General features: G+C 37.2%; 1 protein-coding gene and 1 non-coding gene across 3 annotated transcripts in view; both read left to right on the forward strand.

The window, feature by feature from the left end:
* Smp_099850.3 (putative divalent metal transporter DMT1B) overlaps positions 1–25,975 on the forward strand; it is a gene marked incomplete at its 5' end in the record, with an annotated part of 52,953 nt that overhangs the window by 6,455 nt on the left and 20,523 nt on the right. Inside the window, 8 exons of one of the 2 annotated variants that reach the window (XM_018794944.1) lie at positions 4,000–4,071; positions 4,111–4,256; positions 9,317–9,445; positions 11,086–11,265; positions 15,183–15,368; positions 20,520–20,708; positions 23,914–24,039; positions 24,995–25,045. In XM_018794944.1, the coding sequence (XP_018649306.1) occupies positions 4,056–4,071; positions 4,111–4,256; positions 9,317–9,445; positions 11,086–11,265; positions 15,183–15,368; positions 20,520–20,708; positions 23,914–24,039; positions 24,995–25,045 (1,023 nt within the window). Of the gene's footprint in view, positions 1–3,999; positions 4,072–4,110; positions 4,257–9,316; positions 9,446–11,085; positions 11,266–15,182; positions 15,369–20,519; positions 20,709–23,913; positions 24,040–24,994; positions 25,046–25,975 lie in introns of those variants that run through there. The other variant, XM_018794945.1, reaches the window with a different exon arrangement.
* On the forward strand, positions 24,592–24,658 carry Smp_tRNA_00012_Gln.1. The gene has a single exon. It is a non-coding gene (tRNA).

A 25,975-nucleotide genomic window follows, 5' to 3' on the forward strand; every position in this document is an offset into this window, starting at 1 on the left:
GGACATGTGTTACGTATGCCCGACCACCGACTGCCCCGACGTGCAATGTTTCATGGTGTAGGAGTAGGTTGGAAGAAAGCTAGGGGTGGCCAGACCAAAACGTGGCACAAATCAATGAAGTCACTGACAAGTGGACTGGGCCATGTTGGTAGGTGTAGACTACCTGGTTGGGATTCGCGAGATGACAGCAACCGATGGTTAGAGACCTTGAATGACATGGCTCAAAATCGTTTGCAATGGCGAAGATGCATCCACTCTTTGTGTTCTACCAAATTCTAATCTTCTGAATTCCTCATGTCTTTATCTTTTTCTCTTTCCAAATTTATTTCACTGTACTATACTCCTTCAATAATTTCTTGAAACCCCTAATCTTTTGGATTTCTGATTATACTCCTACTACTTCTACCACTATGGGATTTGAATCGACAACTGCATCTCTGTGCTAATGTGGTATGGCAACTCGAACTGATGTACGTACGTACGAAGTTCTACGTTGTGACTGACTGACTGACTGAATGTAAAACCCTCGAAATCAAGTTCCCTACTATCTATAGACGGCGTCAGCCATGTTTCTGTGACTGCGATTATGTCTGGTCTAGTTGAGTCAATCTGTACACCTAGTTCCGGTAGCTTATTGAGTAAGCTCCGGGCATTGATATAACAGATCCGAAGCCTATTTAGGTGGCCTCGTGCTTCACCCAGAGTGGCTTCGGCATCATCCTCTGTCGAAGCCTCACAACCCGAAAATTTACAATTTTCAGGTCTTTTTCGCCAGCGTCTAATCTGAGCTGTAGTTCTTTTCCGGCTTCCCGTCTTTTTACACGGTCCGCCAACGGTAAGTCCTTACGGAGAAAAACTCGTGAACCCTTTAATTTGTGTCCATTTTCTAAGATTAAGTCGTATTCGTTTGGGGATTTGAAAACTACTTTGAATAGTCTAGACTGATTTGGCTTCAGATGCACTAGGTTTCCTAGCCTATACACCTTTAGCAAGGTGACTCCGGAGATGTTTTGGGGCATAACTTGGTTGAGTAGTTGTTTTATCAACACAATGTCATGCTCAAAACGAGCTTTCGGTTCTGAGCTGTCACTCTCCTTGACTCTATGGAAAATGACTGATCTGTCGCTGTGATCAGACTTCGGCTTTTCGACCCTTTTGGTGGGGGTAGGATTCCCTTTTACGTCATTTTGCCGTTTTTTCCTTACGACCCGTACCCAATCGTCGACGTTCTTTGGAGTAGTAACCACAGTCGCGTCAGGCGTACTGTGGGATTCCGGAAGGTTCAGGACGACTTGGGAGGTTGGGTCATCTTTTGAATATCCCCTCGAATGATCAGTCTTTGGGTAACACGATTTAGTGTTCGTTTTTCTCCAGGTACTGACATCACCTAAAAACAAGTGCCAATGATTTAATTGGTCTTGAGAAATGACTTGGATTAAGAGTCTCAGAAGACCGAGGCAGTGCCTTAGGGTGCTCCACATTAAATGGATTTCTCTCCAGATTGCGTCCCACTCACTTGCACTCCCTGTCTTCGGCTACAGAGGAGCCTTATTATTCAGTCTTGTATAGTTCTTGTAACTTCGGAGTCAAAAGGGCTCCGCATGAGACCTGAAAGATAATTTGCCGAGTGCCTTTCGAAAATCCTGGTCAAAATGACAGACTGACTGCACTCTTGGGCTGTCCTCAAGTGCCATCGTATGCCCAAGAGTAAGATGAGTTTGCTCTCTCTCTTGAAATGCTCTCACACAGCCACATGTATACAGCCACTGACAGGGAAGTCCTATTCACTGCCTTTTCGTGGCGGGGATATTGTTTACGAAATTGAGAGGACGAAAAGCGAATGTCCGGCGCTTTAGCTGGGCCAGTGGATCCTTTAGGGTCCATCTAGGGGAGTTGGAAAACCCTGATTCAAAACAAGTGGTGGACATGGGCTTCAGAATCCCTAGGGAACAAATGGCGTATGAACCAATCGTTGGTCACCGGTTACCATGGGACCGCATCACCTAAAGTTGCTCCACTGCCCTGTGGATCAGACCTTTAGGTCAAAGGCTCCGGGTGTGGCCCCCTAAGAAAACCACCTGCTTCGGTCTGTTCACCCGGGCAGTAACACAACCTACACACAAATCAAGTGATTTTTGTGGCAAATATTTATTTGGTGCCCCTTTGTACCAACATTTGTGTTTAAATAAATAAATAAAAACCACTCACCATTCCCAAACAGCCTGGATAAAACATTGAAATGGGCTTCCCGACTCTATTTCAAGTTCAAAAAGCTATAGCTAATCTGAAACTAGGAAAAACAGCTGGTCTAGATTGATTAACTCCAGAGGCCTTTAAGGATGGTGGTCTAGTCTTAGCGATTTGGTTGGCCAATGTTTTAGCTAAAATGTAGGAGTTGGATGTAATCCTATCTAACTGGTCGCAATCGCTTATTGTCTCAATATATAAGAAGGGGTCAAAATCATCCTGCGATAACCATAGAGGAATTAGTTTGACTAATATAACATCTAAAATACTAGCCTCAATAATTATTGGGCGCCTAACTAAGACTCGTGAACTGCAAACACGAGAAAACTAGACTGGCTTCAGACCTGGTCGTGGCTGTATCGACCACGTATTCACTATTCATCAGGTCTTAGAACACATGTTTATCGGCGTCCGACAATGATAGTTTTTCTTGACTTAAAAGCAGCATTTGACTCTGTAAACCGAGAGGTTCTGTGACAGTGTGTCATTGGAAGGTGTACCTCGCAAGTACATAAACCTTATGAAGGCACTTTGCTCGAACACCACCAGTCAAATGAGAGCTTATAGAGAACTGTCACCTGATTTTACAACCTCAAGTGGTGTCCAGCAAGACTGTGCGCTATCTCCATTCTTGTTTAATTTCATCATAGATTTACTGCCCGACTGTCTCTGCTACCCTGACTTGGTGGTCAGGGTTGCCTACCGTAATGAATCAACTTAGCTATACTGGCTGGAACAATCGTTCCTCAAGGCCCTACCATGCCAGACGGGTCGGTTGAAGAGCGGTAAGACTAAAAGCAGCAAACACAGGGTCCGAGGACGAAGTCGTGCTGCTGACTGTACAAAAAGCTCGTCTGGTTTTTGCCAACTTACGCCACCTGTGTCGAAGGCGAGATATCTGTTTATCGATGAAGGGATGAGTATACTGCGCAGCAGTTCGCTCTGTTCTAATTTACGACTTCGAAATGTGGCCCTTAGGAGTAGAAGATACTCGTAAGTTACTAGTACTTGACCACAGATGTCTTAAAAATATTGCTCGCATCTGCTGGGATCTGCGGGTAAATAATGGTGAGATTAGACGCAGGGTATTAGGGAATGACGGTAAATCAGTTGATGATGTTGTAAATCTTCATCAACTGAGGTGGTTGGGCCACGTGTTACGTATGTCCGGACATCGATTATCACGACGCGCTATGCTCGCTAGTATTAGGGATGGTTGGACGAGAGTTAGGGGCGGCCAAACCAAAACGTGGCATCAGTCCTTGAAGTCACTAACCTCTAGTCTGAGCCATGTTGGTAGGTGCGGACTACTTGGTTGGGGGCCGTGTGACTATCGTAACCAATGGTTGGAGACTCTGGGTGACATGGCTCAGAGTCGATCACAATGGCGTAGGTGTATACACTGTCTTCCATTAAACTATGAGATTAAAATTGCTTCATATCTTTCTTTATTCCTGTACTATATCCTTATATAAAATCTTTCTTTTACATATTACTATCACTAAATTAACTACTTCTATGAGTTCGGTGTTCATCTTGTTGTGCTAATGAGGTATGGCAACTTAGACCTATGCTTATATGTCGCGGTGTTACGTTGTAGATGAATAACTAAATGTGTTCTAGGCTCAAAGAGAGTTTTATACCATATGTATGCACTCCATCCCCCTGTGATTCCAATTATTGCCCCGGAATTTTCTTTGGTTAGTATATTGTCTTGTTCCGATAATGGGAATATAAATATTTTGATTTTAGCGTACCCGTTCATATAGTCATTGTCGTGGTCATTTGTGTGTGTAACGCTGTTAATTATGCATGTCTGTTTAGGTAAGTTTTTTATTTGGTTAATTATTGTTTGTTCAACAGATGGAGAGGAAAACGAGGGCAGAACTCCATTACTTTCTGATCAATCAAGGACAGTAAAACCCATTTCAGCGCATCATAGTCGCAGACCACGAAATTCACCACATTCAGAAGATTTTGGAAAAATTGGTGTCAATGTTGACCTTGGGGTAAGTTGGATCATTTATGTTTTATGATTCGTTCATAAACAACATAAGGCTGAGTAGAAATACGTGTCGGTCTATGTTATCACACTTCATCACCATACTGAAAGAGAATCAACATAAATAACTACCCCATCAAAATAATATCAAAAATAGTCGAGATGAGAAATATGCGAGAAGTTTGAAACTCGAAATCTCGAGTGAGCTTAAAAGAGTGAATACATTTATTCCATTACTACCTACATTAGGACATGCCACTTAAGGTCTCCAACCATAGATAACGATAATCTCACAGCTTAACCAAGAACTCTGCTTTTTTCTGCACAGCTCAGAACAATAGTCAATTGTTTCATGGATTTTTTTTCGTGGCCCAACAGATACCAGACTGTTTTCTCAACGCACTCCTATGCCTAGCTACTGCTTCACTTCGGGTTATGCATTGCTTTAAGTTACGCACTTCATAACTATTTTATTTGATGGTCTTCCACAGCATCACCACTATATTATAACACTTACTGAAGGAATCAAGGTCAGTTTGTTGATGGCTTTACTTTAATATGAATAATTTTTCTGTTAACTTAGTACTTCAGCTATCTAAAAGATCGCATGAATCGTTTAAGACTTTATTAAATATAACTTTTCCTCTTAGCCATAATCGATTTCAAATAATGATATGACTCATCTACCAGGTTCGAATTTATTCACCTGGCTTTGATTCATACATTTCTTACATTTCTTAATGCCCTGTTATTCAGATGGTAATGAAGTAGGGTTCGGATCTGGGACCTAGTGGTTAGAAGCCGTGTTTTAATTACTAGACCACTGCTTCCGTAGTGACTGTGCTGCAGTTTTTTTTAAACAATAGGGTAGATAGTCCAACAAAGCTTTTCCTAATTAATTTTATCCGTCGCTCCATCGGTCGTATTATTGCCACGATAATCCCCACATTTTCAAACATTGATCGAATCTGTTAGTATTTTTGGTGTGAAAAGTTTGTATTCCTATTTAAACTAATAAAGATTATTTCTGGTTTAAATTGTGGACTATTATTTTTGTTGTCCTAAACGGTAACTCACTAAAAAGAAACCAGCAAAATGACTCTAAAAATTGGGAATAACTATAGTAGTGGTCATAGGACGAACAATGGAAAATAACGTATTCAGATCACAGTATGTGTAACTCGAGTGAAAAGTAGCTCAGTAGTCTAAACATCAGACCACCACCATTAACTCTCCATTGATCCTGAATTGGATTGTCAGAGTAACACTTCTAATTACCAGATAATGAAATTTCATTTTTACCTTATTCTGGCGAGACATAAAGTGTAATGTTGGATTTAAAGTTATTTCGAACTGATATTAGCTGGAGAACTATTCTAAAACCAAGAAATGTTAAAGAGCTGTTTTGTCCTACTTAAGAACTCAAGAGCGCATGCTAATTTTCTTATTTCATGACTATATTACTTATTAGTAATCAGGGTTCGTCCTCTTGTTTTGTATCTCATTGGTTAAATTAGGTACCAACAAACTGGTTATGCTCTTATTGGTTGAAACGCATTTTATGTGGACAACCATTTTGAATCTATCATTTTTACGTTTGACTAGTTACGACTGTCTGTTGTTGTTGCTCTATCGCTTTGAATGTTAGCTTAGATTTAAGTGGTCATGATTTTGATTGAAATCATGAACCGACCAATGTTGGACTACCATTAAAATCTTGGGGGCACTGTACGGCCGTTCCGTCCCTAGTGTGGGACTCCTCAGCACTGCTCATCCTTGATCCCGCATACTGGACTCGAACCTGGGACCTTCAGTCTCGTTTACGAACACGTTTAACCTCCATCTAACGGTGTTTATGTCTAAATTCACCATGTGGCTCAGGATTTCAATGAGATTCAACAGTCTCTGGGACCCCATACTGAAAGTTATCATGAGCTCACTAGTGACTAGTTTCGAGAGGTAATTCTTGAATTTCTAGTGAGAAGCCCTAACCAGTGAAGTTCAGCCGTGTCGGGTGTGAGGTGGTTACCCACTGAGGGTAATGGAAAATGGTCTCACAGTATCTTGGATTGGTTGAATTTAGACATTAACACTGTTAAATGCCGGCTCAGTGGTCTGAAGGCTAAGCATTCGTGCACGAGATCGAGGGGCCTGGGTTCAAGTTCTGTGTGCGGGATTAAGGATGAGCAGTGCTGAGGAGTTCCACACTAGGGATGGAACGGCTGTTCAGTGCCTCCAAGTTTCCAGTGGTGGTCTAACATTGATTGGTTCGTGATTTTAGTGTAATTCAACAATCTGAACAACCCCATACTGTTAACTATGATTTGTAAAACCATTATATATATGCAAATATTTCCGAGTAACCAAAACAGTTTTCTGACTCAGACAGACCTCGAGTGCATTATTTAGGTGAATTCATCTGTTATTCTAGTGAATCTGACAGTTCATGCACAGAACCTTGACAGAGATCAATTCCAGGGTCTTCAGATTTCTTGATGGTTGTAGCATCTTCGTACCACTGGTGGAATTCCGTGGTTTATGTTTCCGACTAGTCGTTTTGGGATACGGAGCGCAATCGTCGTCCAATACAATCAGTGGCATTTGTTTCACTTTCGACATTACAGAACTTCACCTATCATTTTCCACTTGGACTCGGAATTCTCGTCAAATATAGTCACTAGTTAGCGACTGATCATTATCAGGATAATGGATTTGCATAGATTACTCATTTTAATGATAGTTTGCGTTACAGTCTGGAGGTTTTCAGACTAAACAGATGTCGTTAACTTCCTTATATAACTTGCTCTTGTCAATCATTTTCAAAACCCTCATAATTTTCACAGACAAAGTTTAACTTATAGATGTAATTAATGCTTATTTGAGAGTTATTTTAATATACCGACTGCCCCGACGTGCAATGTTTTATGGTATAGGAGTAGGCTGGAAGAAAGCTAGGGGCGGCCAGACCAAAACGTGGCACAAATTCATGAAGTCACTGACAATTAAACTGAGCCATATTGGTAGGTGTAGACTACCTGGTTAGAATTTGCGAGGTGATAGCAATCGATGGTTATAGACCTTGAATGACATGGCTCAAAATCGTTTGCAATGGCGAACGTGCATCCACTCTTTGTGTTCTACCAAATTCTAATCTTCTGAATTCTTCATGTCTCTATCTTTTTTCTCTTTACAAATTTATCTCACTGTATTATACTCCTTCAATAACATCTTCAAACCCTAATCTTTCACACTAATGCTTGTACTCTTACTACTTCTACCACTACGGGATTTGAATCGACAACTGCATCATTGTGCTAATGTGGTATGGCAACTCCAACTGATGTACGAACGTACGAAGTTCTACGTTGTGACTGACTGACTGACTGACAGAGTTATTTTAATATATGGGGTTTTTCAGTATTACATACTAGTTTCATTGCACTATCTAACTAACAAAACTATGTAGATTAACAGTACTGTAAATTTAATGAGACTTTATTTTACGGGATAAAGTTTAGGTCTGTGTTTGAGGGTGATATACCTACAACACTTAGCAGTAAATTCGTGTTATTGAATTTAATCGACTCAAAAATCAAACCATTCAAAGTAATACATACAATTGAAATCCGTTTCTTTTATTGTCTATTGAGATTATTTCTGCATTTTGTTATATTTTTATTTTGGTTGGTTTAATTGTATTGTTGATTAGTTGAGATTAAAATATCTGTCGAACAATTTGTTCATATTTAGTCTTAATTAACTAGCTTGACATGTACACTGCTCACGTGGTATGTGACCAATCCGGTTATTTTTGTATGTTTTATGTAAAATTTATTCTATAAATGTATATTTGGAAAACAAAATTAAGCAAATCTTTAGAATAATTTTGTGCCAGTAGAATTACATTGATATCCAGTCAGACATATGACAAAAGGGCGTGGAAGTGTAGTACTGCTACTATAGCCACCCTATCGTAATAACATCTTCAGATCATATATATTGTCTACGTTACTGATAACCGAATCTGTTGGTCCAATTTATATGATGGTAAATAAATCATACTTGCCTGTTTATGTTCAGTGTTTTATCTTTAAATGTGGCTTACTAAATATTTCTACTTGAAGTAAATTTTAGTTAATTCGTAGATAGTGAAGTTCCAGGTTTTGATTTTTATCTCGCGTTTTAAGCCAAATGAGTGCTCATGTTCTGTAGGTGAACATTTCATTTTTTCTGCACTTTAGGATTGTTGTTGGTAAACTCCTCTTATGAAATACCAACCAATGAATATTAAACAATTATTTTTATAGATTATATCGTGGCAAATATTGTTTTGTATGGTCAACTGAGTCAGAAGTAGTAACTGATATTTTTCACTGATGGTGGGGTTTAATCACCGGTGTTGGGTTGACGGTAGAGATATTGATTATTAGCTCTAAACTAAGAGTGTCGTCTTAGAAATTGAAGCATTCAACTTTCAGCCAGTAGGTTGCGGATTTCTACCCCGCTTTACTTAATTTAGTTTGATCAGCAAGGTAGTATTGTAATGACTGAGGACTTCGGCAGGGGAAATCAGTTTTATTAAGCAAAACTACACAGTGTCTTTGTAAAATATAAAAACAATAAATTAAATACACTATTTGCACATCTTCCTTGAATTTTCCCTTTCATAAACTACATCGTTTGTCCATTCCTGTTGTTATTTCAATTGCTTTCCGTTTTCCTTTCTCTTCATTTTTCTCTTCAGTCAGTATGACTTCTAGTTCCGATTCCTGACACCACAGTTTCACTGACCCTCCCTAATGTAAACAGTATGGCTCGAATCTGAACACATGAACTTATTAGATGAGTTGTATGATTATTATTAAAATAAAAATAATTATCTAAAGCTTTGCTGCTCCAATTCATATCAATTCCTGGTGAAAACAAACTATGAATATTATATTATTTTTCCTGTTATTTTTGAATTGTGTTCATTATTGTAATCATCATTATTTTTTCCTTCACTTTAATATGTTAATATTTGTGTCCCAATTCTTATTATAATAGTATCCGCGTTTTCTGTTAAAGGAGAGAAACATGTTCAGTTTTCAACGATTATGGACGTTCACAGGCCCTGGATTCTTAATGAGTATTGCCTATCTGGATCCTGGAAATATAGAATCAGATTTGCAAAGTGGTGCAATCGCTAATTATAGGGTAAGTTATTACCATGTTTATAAAATCTGTTCTAATTGATCTTACTATTGAACTAGGCTATTTAAAAATTAAATATGATTTGTGTTATATCCCAGCAAGAATAATGAATAGAAACTGTCGGAGTATATTTCTGGACTAATATTATACATATGTTTTTATTGTATAATTCTTAAGTGACTAAACCATCCATATTATTGTCCCTCTTATTATAAGCTTTATTTTGACCTATGAACTATTATTATACGATTTACCATTCTTGAGTTATGTCCAGTCTATCAATTACCATCTCCCACATTCACGACCACATTTGGCTAAAACTTGTACAAATGTTGTTTCCTGTTTTATGGTACGATGTGTTCTGTTTGGTTGGTATATAAACCCAGTATGTCTGAAATATACGATTCATATCGCAGATGCTGTTATTGGTGTTCTGGACTTAACAGACAGGGCTAGGCGGGAAGCAGAACCAATAGAGACTCTAGACTGTTCGTACGGGTTTTACGCGTCATTGGTTCAGTCGATAATTCACTGTTCTCTAATTGGAGGCATCGTCACGTCATAAACTGATAGGGACACAAACCCACAAGATATAACAACTTGTCATTATGAAATCAAATCCTTTTGTAAGTCGTTAGAGAATATATTGTGGTAGACAGTTGTTTTCCTGTTTTCTGAGAGAGATTGGGGTTATTGACACTCCCAAGGTACCTGAACCTGTAGTTATCTACACTTAATGGATTCAGTGGGTAGTGGAATAATTAAGCAACTGCATGAACGTAAACGGGATTTGTAGCTCATCTGTTTGTAAAGAATTGTAATACTGTCCTGTTTCTCACTTTTCAATGTGAGCGATATGGTCCCATTTTTTGACACACTGATTGATGCTTAAGTATCTCAATCATTAAGCTACATCTTTATGTCGAATAAGTTCCGTTCTTCTTGGAAAATCAATAAAATACAAAAATCTCGACTTGTTTTCGGTGAAACTCTAGTTCCTCAACTTTTAAATATGTGATTATCTTTAATCTATACTTAGATCATAGGGTTTATTTTTACTACATCTATCTTGATTCAGTTGACAATCAACAAAAGACTTGCTGGTACCTTGTAATTGGTTGTTAGTCTTTGTCTGTGATTTATACGACGTGTTTCTATTCCAATTACTGTCATCGGAAACCAAACCTTTTATTGACACTTGTCCGTGTTTGTCTCTATTTAGTCACGGTTGTTTACTTACTGTTTATTCAATATGTTCAAGAATATTTTGTGTTTTACAAAACTCATGTAATTGTATGGTATTATAAAATCTAATCTTTCCTATTGTGTTTTATATAATTTTTTGTTACTTAGCAGAGATTGCAAGTCGCGCATCGTTTTTCTGCAGTCTCTGCTATAATTATTATATATGTTGTATGGTTAGCGAACTACCTTTTTATTTCTTAGGATGATGTTTGTGATTAAAAGAAAATCTGAATAGTGACAAGGTTCAAATCTATAGATTTCAAATTACCAGTCTAGACGTCTAAATTTGTTAATTCAAGTTTTGCCGTAACACAGTTTATTTGTTAACAATATTTATTGTGAGGAATTTATTGGGTTTATTTCAAGCACCGTGTTTTTCTTTTTTAACTGACATTCAGCTTCTATGGCTTTTACTCCTAGCTACATTGATGGGATTATTTCTACAACGTCTGGCTGCTCGTTTGGGTGTAGTGTCAGGTAGACATTTAGCAGAAGTATGCTATGATGAATATCCTACACCGGCACGTATTATACTATGGCTTATGGTTGAAGTTGCAATTATTGGGTCAGATATGCAAGTAAGTTGTGTTTACTTTGTTATGAATTTTATTAGTATTATCTGCAGTATGAAATGTCATTATCATTTTTTCACTCTAACTATGTAACGGTCCTCTCTGTACACCTGCCTTCAGTTGTTAGTCACTTGTTTAAAGGAGGAACTAAACCCAAAAGTTTTTGATTGTAGATCTGTCCAAAACGTTGTTCATGCAGACGGTAGACACTTGAACAACAATTTTATAGTCTTAGCAAGGCGCATAATTCATTAGATAAAGCTAGTGCGAATCGATTGGGTTTACTTTGATACGTATCATATAGTGTGGTTAAACCTTGAAAACCATGTGGTGATTTCTTGAAGAAACTAGCAAGTTGGGAAAGTTTTATGAATGGTTTATAAGATAAACAAATCTACTAACACTTAAAAATACATAAGCTTAGGTTTTTATACTTCTCAGTGAGATGAAAGAGTGATTGTTTAGCGGGTTAGGTACTTGAGTTTCAACTGCTTTTTCATACTTAAACCTTGTTATAAAGAATATGTTTTCGAGCTTGTGACTGTGAAATATGGTAGAAAACTCTCAGGTATTTATAGTTTTTAATAAAAGCGAAATCATCATTATAATCATTCAATCCACATACAGGGGTTTTTGGCTTTTGTCCAATAGAGAAGCTACACGTAGAGATTCTGGAGTGTTCTTCCAAAAGGTGATTGGATGGATTATCTTCGACTCCTTCTGAACTTTTTAGAGCTTCCTCAAGTTCACCTGTGGGCCCTCCTCGCACTGACGAAGAACACATTTGATCTGAGTGCTGAACTATTGATGATGGGGGTAGTATTCAATGTAGTTGGTTGGTTGAAAGTTGTTCACAAGAATTAATTGTTGATATCAGCTTTCAAAAGATATCGGAATGTTGTTCTCTTGGCTATATCCATATAATGATAAATTCTCTCCAGATATTCTGAATAAAGTGATTCAAAATCAATCACAAAAGTCTTGGTCTACTCTTTCTATGTCTGAATATTCAGTCGTTGTTTTTTCAAGAGAGACTAACGACGAAATTTTGACTATCCGATTTCTTGGCTTATATATATATATATATATATATATATATATATGTATATATATATATATATATTACTTACGCCTGTTACCCCTCGTCAAGGAGCATAGGCCGCTCACCAGCATTCTCCATCCAACTCTGTCCTGAGCCTTCCTTTCCAGTTCTTTCCAGTTGCTATTCATCCTTTTCATATCTACTTCTATTTCCCGGCCTAATGTGTTCTTTGGCCTTCCTCTTTTCCGCTTCCTTTCCGGTTTCCAAGTTAGGGATTTCCTTGTAATGCACATTGGTGATTTCCTTAATGTATGTACTATCCACTTCCAACGTCTTTTCCTAATTTCCTTTTCAGTTGGAAGCTGGTTTGTCCTCTCCCATAAAACGCTGTTGCTGATAGTATCCGGCCAATAGATGTTGAGTATTTTGCGTAGACAACTGTTTATAAATACTTGTACCTTCCTGATGATGGTCGTAGTAGTTCTCCACGTTTCAGGTCCGTACAGTAGAACAGACTGTCTTGACGTTCGTATTGAAGATTCTCACTTTGAAATTAGTTGACAGTTGTTTTGAGTTCCATATGTTCTTCAATTGTAGAAATGCTGCCCTTGCTTTGCCAATCCTCGCATTTACATCTGCATCCGATCCTCCTTGTTTATCAACGATGCTTCCCAGGTATGTGAATGTTTCCATCTCTTCCAGAGTTTCGCCATCAAGTGTGATTGGGTTGGTGTTCTTCGTGTTGCATTTGAGAATCTTGCTTTTTCCTTTGTGAATGTGGAGGCTTATCGATGCAGAGGCTGCTGCTACATTTGCTGTCTTCATCTGCATTTGTTCGTGTGTATGAGAGAGGAGGGCTAGGTCATCTGTGAAGTCCAAATCATCTAATTGATTCTGATAAGTCCATTGTATTCCGTATTTCCCTTCAGATGTCGAATTCTTCATAATCCAGTCAATCACTAGAAGGAAGAGGAATGGGGAGAGTAGACAGCCTTGTCTGATTCCGGTCCCTACTGGAAATGCATCTGTCAGCTGTCCTCCATGCATGACTTTGCACTGTAGTCCATCGTATGAGTATTGGATAATGTTGAAAATCTTTTCAGCAACTCCATAGTGTCGAAGAAGTTTCTATAATGTTCTCCTGTCCACGCTGTCAAACGCCTTCTCATAGTCAATGAAGTTGACGTATAGTGATGAGTTCCACTCATGAATAGAAGGTGAAACATGTTTGCAGTTATTTCAATGTCTGACCTCAGTGCTTCTGCTGGTATATTGTCAGGTCCTGCCGCCTTCCCACATTTGATTTGTCTGATGGCCATCTTGACTTCTTCGATCGTTGGTGGAGTGACATCTATAGGAAGGTCATTGTGTGCTGCTTCGATGTTCGGTGGGTTCAATGGGGCTGGTCTATTCAGCAGTTCCTCGAAGTATTCTGCCCATCTTTTCCTCTGTTCTTGAGTCTCAGTGATTGTCTTTCCTTCTTTGTCCTTGATTGGTCTCTCTGGTTTACTATATCTTCCTGCCAATTTCTTCGTTGTATCATATAGTTGTTGTCTCATATTCTCCTCTCTTGCAGCTTTTTCCGCCGTCGTTGCTAGTTCTCCCATGTATTTCTGCTTGTCGGCCATAATGCTTTTCTTCACTTCCTTGTTTGCTTCTGCGTAGTCTGCTTGTGTTTTGGCTTTCTCTGCTCGTGTTCGGCTGTTGTTAATTGCTAGTTTCTTGTTCTTCCTTTCTTGGATCTTGTCCAGGGTTCCCATAGAGATCCATTCCTTGTGATGATGCTTCTTAGGACCAAGAACCTCCTGACACGTTGAAGTTAGTGTTTCTTTTATCCCTTTCCAGTTGTCCTCCAAAGTAGTTTCTTGTTCTTTCAGTAGATCCTGTAGAGCTTGGAACCTGTTGTTGAGTGTTATCTTGAATTCGTTGAGCTTGTCAGCATCTCGAAGGAAGGCTGTATTGAACTTTTGTAGTGCTGTTTGTCCAGTGTTTCTTTAGCTTCAGTCTAATCTTGGCCACAACCAGGTGGTGATCTGAAGCTACGTCAGCTCCTCTCTTGCTTCTCACATCTTCCATTTTCCTTCGGAATTTTTTGTTGATACAGATGTGATCTATCTGGTTCTCTGTGGTGTGGTCCGGTGAGATCCATGTAGCTTTGTGTATGCGCTTGTGTGGGAATATTGTGCCGCCTATAACGAATTTGTTGAATGCACATAGATTTGCAAGTCTCTCTCCATTTTCATTTCTCTCTCCTAGTCCATGTCGTCCAATTATATCTTCATATCCTGTTTTGTCCACTCCAACTTTAGCATTTAGATCTCCCATCAGGATGGTGAGGTCCTTTCGTGAGCACTTCTCTATAATTGATTGCAGCCTTTCATAGAACTGATCTTTATCATCGTCGTTGCTATCATTGGTGGGTGCATAACATTGGATAACGTTCATTGTGATCCCCTCCTTCGGCCTCGTGACTTTCGAAAAATTTCGGCTTTCATCATGAGGCGTCATAATTATTCCTTCAACTCCCAGGGCAGAGTTTAAATGGTTTGAATTATTTTTTCTGGTTAGCGTTTTTTTAGCGAGTTAGCTTTTCTACGGGATGGGGTCGCTAACCCCATGCCCAACCCTCCTCCTTTGTGTGGGCTTGGGACCGGCAGTAACTCTAGAAGAGCTACAGGCGGAGTTATATATATATATATATCGTATTAATGTATTTGTTGAACTCTATAGATTAGACGGTGTGATCGTATTTTCGAATTTTCAACGTAAAGTTGATATAAAAAATTAATATGTTTAAATACTCTAATCTCAGTCGTTGTTGTTGGTAAAGCAGTTTCTTGTGATCATCTGCTTTCTTTCTTTGTTTCTTGTTTGATTCTAGGAGGTGATTGGTACTGCTATAGCTATAAATTTACTAAGTGTTGGTTATATACCTTTATGGGCTGGTGTACTTATTACTATTTTGGATACTTTCACCTTTTTATTTCTTGATAAATATGGTTTACGTAAATTGGAGTTCTTTTTTGGACTTTTAATAACTATTATGGCTGTGACATTTGGTTATGAGGTTAGTTAATATCATATATAAATATTTATAATTATCATTTGATCTTATGATTTTTGAAATTCAGTTTAAAAAATTCTCTAAGATATTTTTCAAATTCCGAAAAAAATTTTGTTTTTCGAATACAGAAGAAACCCTATATCTGACAATGGACTTTAAAGGGGACATAGAGGGTGATATTTTAACACGTCGACTGAAAAGATCTATTGAAAGGACGTTTCACGCCGCCAAACTACATATAATTTTCTCAACTAAACCAGTACTCATACAACTAATCAAGGATAGGTCACCGAAGATGTGCTCCTCCATGTGTGTATACCAATTCAATTGCTCCTGTGGAGCTAGTTACGTAGGCCGTACTCAGTGGGCTTTATCCTTGTGTATTCGTGAACATGTACCAGCATGGTTGGGAAATGGAGTCACCAAATCGATTAGCAGCACCATCCTTTCTCACTTGGTATGTAGTGAACATCATATCAAAATAGAGGAAGCTTTCTCTGTTTTATATCAAGTTCCGAAAAATCTACCTTAAGGAGCTAGATTACGATTACTCTACATAGCCGAAGCCATCTGGATGAACTCCAGAAAACCAAACTTATGTATCCGGAAAAGGTATATCCAGCTTCTATGTTTACCTTGGCCTACGACTGGATAACGGGATACCTAAACTAAATATTATAAACTTCTGCCACCCTTTTTTCACCTCTACCTTAATCCTCACATCCATTATTCCAAATTCGTTTATCGTAATTACCTTGATAACACCCCTTTTATTACATATTAGATTCACACAACAATCCTATTATTATTACGATTACTATTTATCATTATTATTTCAATCGACAAGATGAAATTCTCTTGCTATGAATTTTATTCACACGATTTTTTGCATTTTCATTTTTGCTATATTACTATTGTATTGATCGTGACTAGACACTTTATTCCAAATCATTTTGACCTTAATTAAATGACCTTTCTAATTTACCTGTAACACAATTTTGAAGTATATATGTCGTAACAGATGCAAACGTTCACCATTTTCAACATATAACATTGTCAAATTAATTAATACATGTCTCATTTTCGCCTTTGTAAAATATCATAATAATTATGAACTTACAACTGTAGAGCCTGATGATGAAGTTATTGAAAACAATTGTTCGCTCAAATATTCTTCATTTTTGAATTATTATTTCCTAATTTAAAATTATACACCAAGTCCATTTGAAACAAATTTGAAACCCTGGTGATTCTTTTATTGTACTAATTTACTAGGAATGTAAACAATCCATTTTATTCATGGCCCCTAAATGCCGTTGGTACAGCTGAGAGTGGGGAGGGGCCGTCCCCCTCTCGAAATGCTCTCACACTGCCACGCTTATACAGCCTCTGCAAGGGAAGTCCTACTCGCTGCCTTCTCGTGGCGGGAGTGTTGTTTACGAAATCGAGAGGACGAAAAGCGGATGTCCGGCGCTCTAACGGGGTTGATGGACACGACGGGTCCACCTAGGAGTTGGAAAACCCTGATTCCAAACCAATGGTGCACATAGGCTCCAGTACCCTCACGATGCTCCACTGCCTTGTGGATTAGACCTTTAGGTCAAAGGCTCCGGGTGTGGCCCCCCAAGAAAACCACCTGTTTCAGTTTGGGCACCTTGGTAGTATCACAGCTCACACACAAATAAATGAAATGACAATATCTACTGACAGTACTATTCACGCTCCTATTAAATGTCAGACAATTCAAATTATTATTATTATTATTATTATTATTATTATTACTTACCTCGTCACTTATTCACTCCCTTTTATTCTCGATTTGTGTATCCTCACTTTTTAACTCATGCAGCAGCTCACCCATGTTAGGAACTCTGTTCTATCTAAACGATCTCCAGTCACTGTTTGGTCGGAAGTGAATGCTACTACCGAATACGAATACTGAACCAGTCTTTCTGAAACCACATACACCGTTCAAACTGGCTTCCTTCAACGTTCACACACTAATGCAGATCGGACAACAGATAGGGCTGACTATGTCTTTAGAAAGTCTCAATATCGACGTTTGTTGTCTATCCGAGACCCGTATTCAAGACTCTAGTGAAGTACCACAAATCCGCTCTCCATCTGTCTCTTCAAAGGGCTTGTTTTGCGTGCGTTTATCTGGGGACCCTGTGGCATCTCCGTCTGGTCTTGCTGGCGTTGGTGTCGCACTAAGCGCTAGAGCTGAGGCAGCACTAATCGATTGGATCCCCATTAACAGTCGGTTATGTGTTATTAGAAATCGGCGTGAGAGAGCTAGAGAGTGTTCCAACGTCATGGAATGAGTCGATAGTTGTCCCTATCTTCAAAAAGGGTTCACGTTGTTCCTGTAACAACTATCGGGGGATAAGTCTACTTCCGATTGCGTCCAAACTATTGGCTTCTGTTATTCTTCTTAGGTTATTCAAAACCCGAGCAGGATTGACTTGCGAGGAGCAGGCTGGTTTTCGTTCTGGTCGAGGATGTATTGATCATATCTTCACCATCTGCCAATTGTTATCACAGGTCAACAGTCGTAGTGTTTCTTGATATCAGGGCTGCCTTCGACTCGTTGAACAGGACTGTTCTCTGGGATTGTCTATTGAAGAAGGGTGTGCCTGAGAAGTTTATTAACATCTTAAACGCCCTGTATACAAACAACTCAGGCAGAGTGAGGGCATACAACCTCCTTTCTCCATTGTTCCATTCAAGCAGTAGGATTAGAGAGGGTTGCCCAATCTCACCATTCCTCTTCAACTTTGCCATCGACGACATTCTGGAAATAGCTCTGATGGATGTAAGTAATGGCGGTGTGGATCTGTTGCTTAGAGGAAGACTTCTCGACCTTGAGTGTGTGGATGATATTGTCTTACTGTGCGATAATGCCCAAGCCATGCAATCCGCACTTGATCAGTTGGCAATCAGTGTCCTCAGGTACGGTATGTGCTTTGCAGCTTCGAAGTGCAGGGTACGTCTATAATAAAAGCCAGAGCGGCTTATGCCAATCTGGGTCATCTTTGGCGCCTTCGTGATGTTAGTCTGGCTGTAAAAGGTCGGATCTACAACGCATCGGTGGGAGCAGTTTCGCTCTATGCCTATGAAACCTGATCTCTCCGAGTTGAGGATGTTAGACGACTCTCTGTGTTTTCTCATTGTTGTCTCCGAAGGATTGCTGACATCCAGTGGCAACACCATGTTAGTAATGCAGAGGTTCGGCATCGTGTGTTCGGGTGCAGAGACGATAATTCGATTGGTGTCACCATCTTGAAACACCGACTTCGGTGGCTTGGACATGTTCTACGAATGTCGTCCCAGAGAATTCCTCGTCGTGCATTATTTGCCGACTCCGGGACAGGTTGGAAAAAGTGGAGAGGTGATCAGTGTATGACATGGTGTCGTGGTATGAAAGAAAGATGCAAAGGGCTGGTTTCCGTTGGTTCTTCACGACTCCCTGGATGGGGTCCTAGAGATGGTACAACACAGTGGCCAGAGACGATATCAGATATGGCTCAGAATAGAAGCCAGTGGCGAACCTGCTGTAACCTTCTTTTGCTTTCTTCATAAAGAGTGGTTATAACTTTCTTAATTGAAAGAGTCTTCCGGTTGTATATTTCTGTTTTTCCCATTAATACTCTTACTATTACAATAACATACACTCTGTGGTTCTTGTTGTTCCCTCTTTTTTTTCTTATATGCACCTTACCCCCTTTCTCTTCTCATTCTCATTGTTTTGTGTGGCGCATATATATCTGGTGCCCCCTTTTACCAATATTTATGTGTTTAAATAAATAAATAAAATTTTATTTATTTATTTATTATCATTGATAACTTCGCTTTCATCTCTGACATATAAATATTGTTATGTTAAACATGTTGTTTCTTCTTTTTGTTTCCAACTAAACTTTATTGATTTATGGTACGTAATAAAATGCAGTGTTTTTGGAGATAGTGTTTCTAGTGTAAATTTGGACCATTTGGAACTGAAATATAGTGAATTCATGTTATTCTACATATCTTGTTCTTGTCGCTTTATTTAAATTAATCATGGGATCATGATGTATGAAATCTCCAAAAAAGAAAAAAAGTATTATTACCTGCTAAAGTTTTTTGTTTGAACTTTCATCAATGTTTAAACGAACAGTTTTACAAAAGTTGAGCTCTCACCTATACATAGAAGACAATAGATATGAAGAAATGGTTTACATGATTTCGCGAAATATTAGAAATTCTAATTTCTACTCATTGGAATTTCACAAATAAATCGTTATTTTGTTACAAAGACAAGATTTGTAAAATTTTACTGAAAATTAATTAACTTCAATGGAAATGAAATCTTCCCAAAGGTTTCAGGTCTTATAATGAAAACCTGATAACCTATATCGTACATTTATAGACAAATCGAAACAATTTGATTAGAAACGATAAAATTCAATTATCTACAGTGAGACTTATTGATGTGTAGATGAACAGAGGAAAATATTATCTCTTACTACTCTACCCATTTATGTATTCAGTATTATGATATTCCTTACTGTCACTGATACTTCTACTACTTTGGTATTCATCTTGATAATTTCATTTTGCTGTGCTGATGTCTTGTGGAAACTTTGCGTGGTCCACGCAATACCAAACTATGTCAATTGTGACTAACTGTTCTAAGTAAGAGGTCTTCTTACCCTTAATGGCTGTTTTTGTCTTAATTTTGGAACTGTGCAGGAATTTCTTCATAAAGTTAACAAGATATCCAGTTTGTAGAACTGTTTTCTGTAGTTACTCCATTTTTTCTTTTACATTGTCTTGAAAAGACATAACCATAGGATTATAGCTTTGTGATGCGAAACAGCTGTGCTATTCACGAGACCTGTGGGTTTAGGTTCTATCTTATATGGCATTATGAGTGAGTTTGGCTGAGGAGTTAGAAATTATGACGAAACCTCCGTTAAACGCTCCTTGAATTTTAAGCGTTCTGAAGCTAATGTCATTTTGGCGGAAAATCTTCACAAACGTGTCTACGAGTTAAAAATTGAAATGTGTTTTTGTTTCATGAATTAAATGGTTGCTTCTCATTCATTTACTCACAGAATGATGTCATTAAAGTAATTACATAATTTCCATATTTAATTTCTTTCCACTCAGTATATTGTTGTAAAACCTGATCAATTATCTCTTTTACGCGGATTATTTGTGCCTTCTTGCCCTGGTTGTGGTTGGCCTGAATTGGAACAAGCTGTTGGTATACTAGGTGCTGTTGTAATGCCTCATAATTTTTACTTGCATTCTGCCCTTGTTAAATCACGTGATATAGATCGAAATAATCCATTTCTGGTACGTTCTTAGTTTTCTCTATGATTTATATGTTTCATTAAACGTATATTGTTAATACTGTGTGTTGTGTCGAATGATTATCTTTACTTAATCCATGTGTATACTTTTCAACAAGGCATTTTCAAATTAATTTCTATGGTAACCGATGGTACTTTTGTATTAGTTACTTTTAAGAACAACAGTCATATCGGAATAATCTGGATTTAATTATTTCATGGATTTTATTCAGCTGCTTTTAACCTAGAAACAACAATATTAATTCTTTACAAAAACATATCCACTGTATATCGTAACCGAAAACTCATCACTAATGAAGGCGAATGAAGTTAGGCAATAAATGTATCAAAATTATAAAAAACTGTTTATATAGTTGATTATTTATATGTTAACTGGTGTAAATAGTCTGGAAGGAAATTTCGGAAGTTATATCTAGAGCCTTTATTCTTGCTATGCCGCGTACTACTAGACTACTTGAACGATCGAACCCGCGACGTCGCAAGAGAGAAGACAGAAGACTAATAAGTAGGAATGTTATTCCCAACACAGTGTCAAATATAGTACAAAAGTCTCATGTATTTATAGTTTTCGGCTGACAGTAAATCACCGTTTCGGACAGCCAATAAACACATAGGGGATCCTTCTTATTCATCCAATAGGGAAACTACACGTCGACATTGTAGAATGTTCCTCTAGCGGTGATTGAATGGTATGTCTTCGCCTCTCTCTGGGCTTCTTGAGTTTGCCAACGAGCCATCCTTACAGAAACGTATGAGGACAGGACTCCAGAAATGGTAAGTTAGTGACAAAAGTTGTGTACTAATGGCTTGAAAAGTTGAGTTGACTAGAAAAGTATAACTCAGATAAGACGTAGTTACGAAAGGAAAGAATTGATAATTAAAGGGATAAAATAAGATGTTACGCAATTAAGTACTGTAAACTAAAGTCAGTAGTGCAATATAAGACTGATATTAGTGTTCTTTTCGATAGATAAATCCAGTTTAAGCCTTTTGATAGTAATGACTTCGTCAGAATGTTATAAATTCAAATTCACGTGCAAATTGGTTGTTATGAAGGATTTAGGAATGTAGAAATCGTGTCCAATATCAAGTAGATGGTGAGCATTGATATCTGATTCTGTTTTTGACTTGTTCGTTGGTAATTTACACTAGAGATGCTGGGGTTTTCGGTAGTATTGTATTCCCATTTCTCAGTAATTTCGGTTATGAATTTGTTTGTTTGAGCAGCAATAGGAAACAAACGTGCTCAACAATTCCCTATGCTCAACATTGATATCCAGGGTTTCTCTAAAATGTCTGGGAGTTCGTAAGATGGTGTAGGAAATAGGGCCAGGTTGCGTATACTTGAGAAGTAGAGTGATTCATGTCGATTCGGGTCAACCTAGATGCAGTCATGATTTCAGTCCGATCGATTGTAAAAGTTCGGGTGCATAACACGATGACAGTAGTACTGCTCCTGTGCCTGTAAAACCTGGTCTCTGAACTGAGAATTTTCGGCGCCTCTCTGTTTCTGATTAACGTTGTCTTAGGAAGATTGCTTGGGTTTGAGGCGTAACTGAACAAGTGATGATAAAACCTGACCGTTCTTCGAGCACAGTGGAGATTATCAATTATTTGGTACAGTCTTCAAACACAAAGTTCATTAACTTCGTCCTGTTTCACATAGAATCTAGTGAATCTGCTGTACCAAGCTTTATATGTTAAAACTCAGTAGGAAAGCGGATAAGTGATCAGTCAGTTGTGTGATGCTTCTAAATAGAGGATATATGTATTTCTCTTATCTAGATTAGATTCTATGGTTCCTGTAACTTGGTTGTTTGAAATGTTATCAATACATTATTCAATATAGAAGCCTGTTTCCCTGACAAACAATAAAGTGTAATTTTGAGTCGAATGAAATCCGTCTAAGTAGCATTTCTATTTGATCTGTGTGATTTATTATTTTTTTTAAAATTCGTATTCCATTATTACGCAACCTTTCATCAATTTTCTTCACACCACATTCATCCTAGTTTTTTTGGATAGTGTACTTAATGGCCTATTTATTTATAGTATTGTAAGTGATAATATTATAGGTTGTATGAATAAATGCTAAACACTAGTATTATTAGCAAATGTGAATTAGTAAGTGGACTTTGATTTTAACGGCATCAAAAATTAGAGTGTAGAGTTCGAAAAAAAAACTGTTTCACCAGTAGGGTCGATATCATGTACTGTTTTAGAATACTGCTCTAGTTGTGTTTTTGGGGTGGATGAATGGGGTGAGTGAGTGAGTATTAAGTGGTTAAGGACAAAGCGTGTAAATATTTTGGATTTTGTTTTCAAATCAGGTAATAGCAAAGATAATTGTAATTTATCCATTTTTATAAGGTATGAACTGCTATGGCGTCTGTTAATTATAACTTGTTTATAGTGCAAACAGTTACTTTAAGTTAAGTTCTTCACTAAAAACGGACGTGGTCATTAAATTTCTCTTTTCGGTATTAATGTTACAATGTACAAGAATGAACAGATTCTATACTTCAAGCTTGTATTGGAGCACTTTGTATTAAAGCATTTAAAGTTCAGGTAATGTAAATTAATGTTAGTGTATATGAAGAGATCGAGGTAAATCAATGTTTGTCATATTGATTATTCTCACCGATGTAGTTATGCATTCAGTCAGTATGTACTAACTTTTTTCAATTCATTCAAAGTATGAGGCTAACTCTTAGGTTGGTAGTTCCAGGAGCATTCCGTTTTTCATTTGAGCGTGATAAGGTTAAAAAGTTTACTTCACTTGAATTGTAAAATTTTGAAATCACAATTTCATTAATTTCAATACGACATTTAGCTATCGAGTGGAGTTATTACTTAAAACAAATGTAGGTAAAGATAACAACAACATAGTAAATCAGTCATAAGAAGAGGATGTATTTTATGATTTTCGTGATTATAGTGCTAATCAGTATCAAAATAAGACATCATCCATTTTGGATGTTTTCCTGTATCTGTCATAGGAGTAGATGTTCGTTTATGTAGCTTTTTTCACGTATAACTTTTTTGTGTGCATCGAATTTATATTTATCTACTTTCTTCATTAATTTTCTAGTTATACATAGAAAATTAATTTCTAATTTCTCGTTGCTAGTGTCATGTTTTTTGTTTTAAAATGTATTCTTTTTCTGTTGGTGGGGGGTTGTTTATAGGTTCGTGAAGCGAACATGTATTACTTTATTGAATCAACCATTGCGTTATTCGTTTCCCTTATGATAAACATATTTGTTGTATCAGTATTTGGTGCTGGGTTTTATGGTAAAAATGTTAAACAAGTGGTAGGTTATATTTTGTTTGAATATTATATATATATATATATATATATATATATATATATATATATATCACTGATTTAACATCATTTTTTGGCATAGCCATCAATGTATTGGTGATCTCATCAACTTGGAAGAGTCAACAACGTTCTCAACAAATGCTTGAGGCCAGTTTCATACGGCCTTTTTAGGATTAGTACTTATCATACTAACTCCATTATTTTCAAACCTAATCGGTACCACTGAAAATCTGTGGGACAAATTAAGTTACACTATTCTTTAGGCCCTACATTTTATACACCACTTTGTCTGTAGAAAGTCTATGTTGCTCATACGTTTACTTATTAAAAACCCCATAATATTGCTGCATCCCTATACAGTTTACAAAACGATTCAACCATGTAACATGAAACTTGATAATTGTAGTCTTACAGCCATCTATTTGATTTGCGCGGTATGGTAGGACCTCAGTGGACAAATATTAAAGTCAGTGTAGTGTAGTTAGGCCATTTTAAATGAGCAAGTCTAACCATCGTATCAAATTAGCTTCTACAGTTGGGTCTGACTTTCATTGGGAAGTTATGTACAACATTTCGATTATGGCAGTTATAGAAATAATCATTCTTTTATTCATCATAGTATTTGTGAATTATGATAATTTTATTTGTGAGATTTAAGTGTGCTTAGTATCATGTTGTTTGGCAAGTTAATATCATTCGGACTTGTAGGGTAATGTAACCATTGTATGCTACATCTAAATATTCAATAAATATGTACAACCTTATTCAGTAATAACAAGTCAGACTGAAGATTTATTTTTTCTTAAAAGCCACCTAATAACAATTGCATTGTTTCAACTTATCATTTTATCATTAATTACGTTAATAAAGCCCATTTTTCTTTGACAAAATTACCCTACCTTTTCTTAATTTCTGGCTATTTTTCTGGCATGCTTTTTTAGATTGAGAATTGCACACGTGAGGGTAAAATTCCAGTTCGTTTTACAAATGCTGTAAGTTTTTTGTCTATCAACAACATTATTGTTATATTTTCAAGTTTATAGCTTTTAATGCGATGTTATTGAGATGAATTTGGTCTAAATGACGAACATTGAAATATCTAATGGTTTAGAGACATCCGCTTCTTTTAATGATTTTTGTACAGTTCTGAAGATTAATGTATTGAAATGTTTGAAAAGGAAATATTTTCACTCAAAGTCTCAAGTTCATTGCCTGGGAGTTTAAAATCAATTGGAGATATTTTATACAAGTGCGTACTGAGTCTTTCTAGTTAGTCAACATTACTTTTTGTTAGTTGTTGCCAAATGTCTGTTTGTTACTGATTTATGCGAGTATTCATCAATATTAGAACGAATAGTTTGACAAAAAATTTGGCGCCGAGTATAGAAAAGTCATTGCATGTGAAAATTATACTTGAAATAGTCTCAGCGATTGAAATTTAAATAATTCCAACGTTTCGTCCAGCAAGCTTTTCTGGACTTCTTCAGGATAATAATCGAAACCAAGATCTTCCAAAAGAATTATTTAAATTTCAATCGCTGAGATTATTTCAAATATAATTTTCACATATAATATTTGTTACTAATTTTTTCAATCATATATTACTGTTATAGTCTATTTCTAATGCTTTTGTTTAAACCCTCTGTAATAGCCTTGCATTTCATAATCAGCTTGTGTGAAAATGCATCGTAACTCGCTAACCGCGTTGTATCCTACTAATTTTAAATCTAACACCCATAGATATTTGTCTATATTTGTTCAATTTTTTATTGATGTGATGTTAATTTCTTTGTCACCTTAACTGTAATATCATAAGTTAATGGAGAATTTACTAAATCACACAGTAGATGGTGATACCTTTATGTCATTTCACTTAATTATCCTGGTTAACTTAACAAATCATATGTTGAATGGTGCAGATT

Source organism: Schistosoma mansoni, chromosome 1, assembly GCF_000237925.1.
Source record: "Schistosoma mansoni strain Puerto Rico chromosome 1, complete genome".
NCBI classification, from domain to species: Eukaryota; Metazoa; Platyhelminthes; class Trematoda; order Strigeidida; family Schistosomatidae; genus Schistosoma; species Schistosoma mansoni.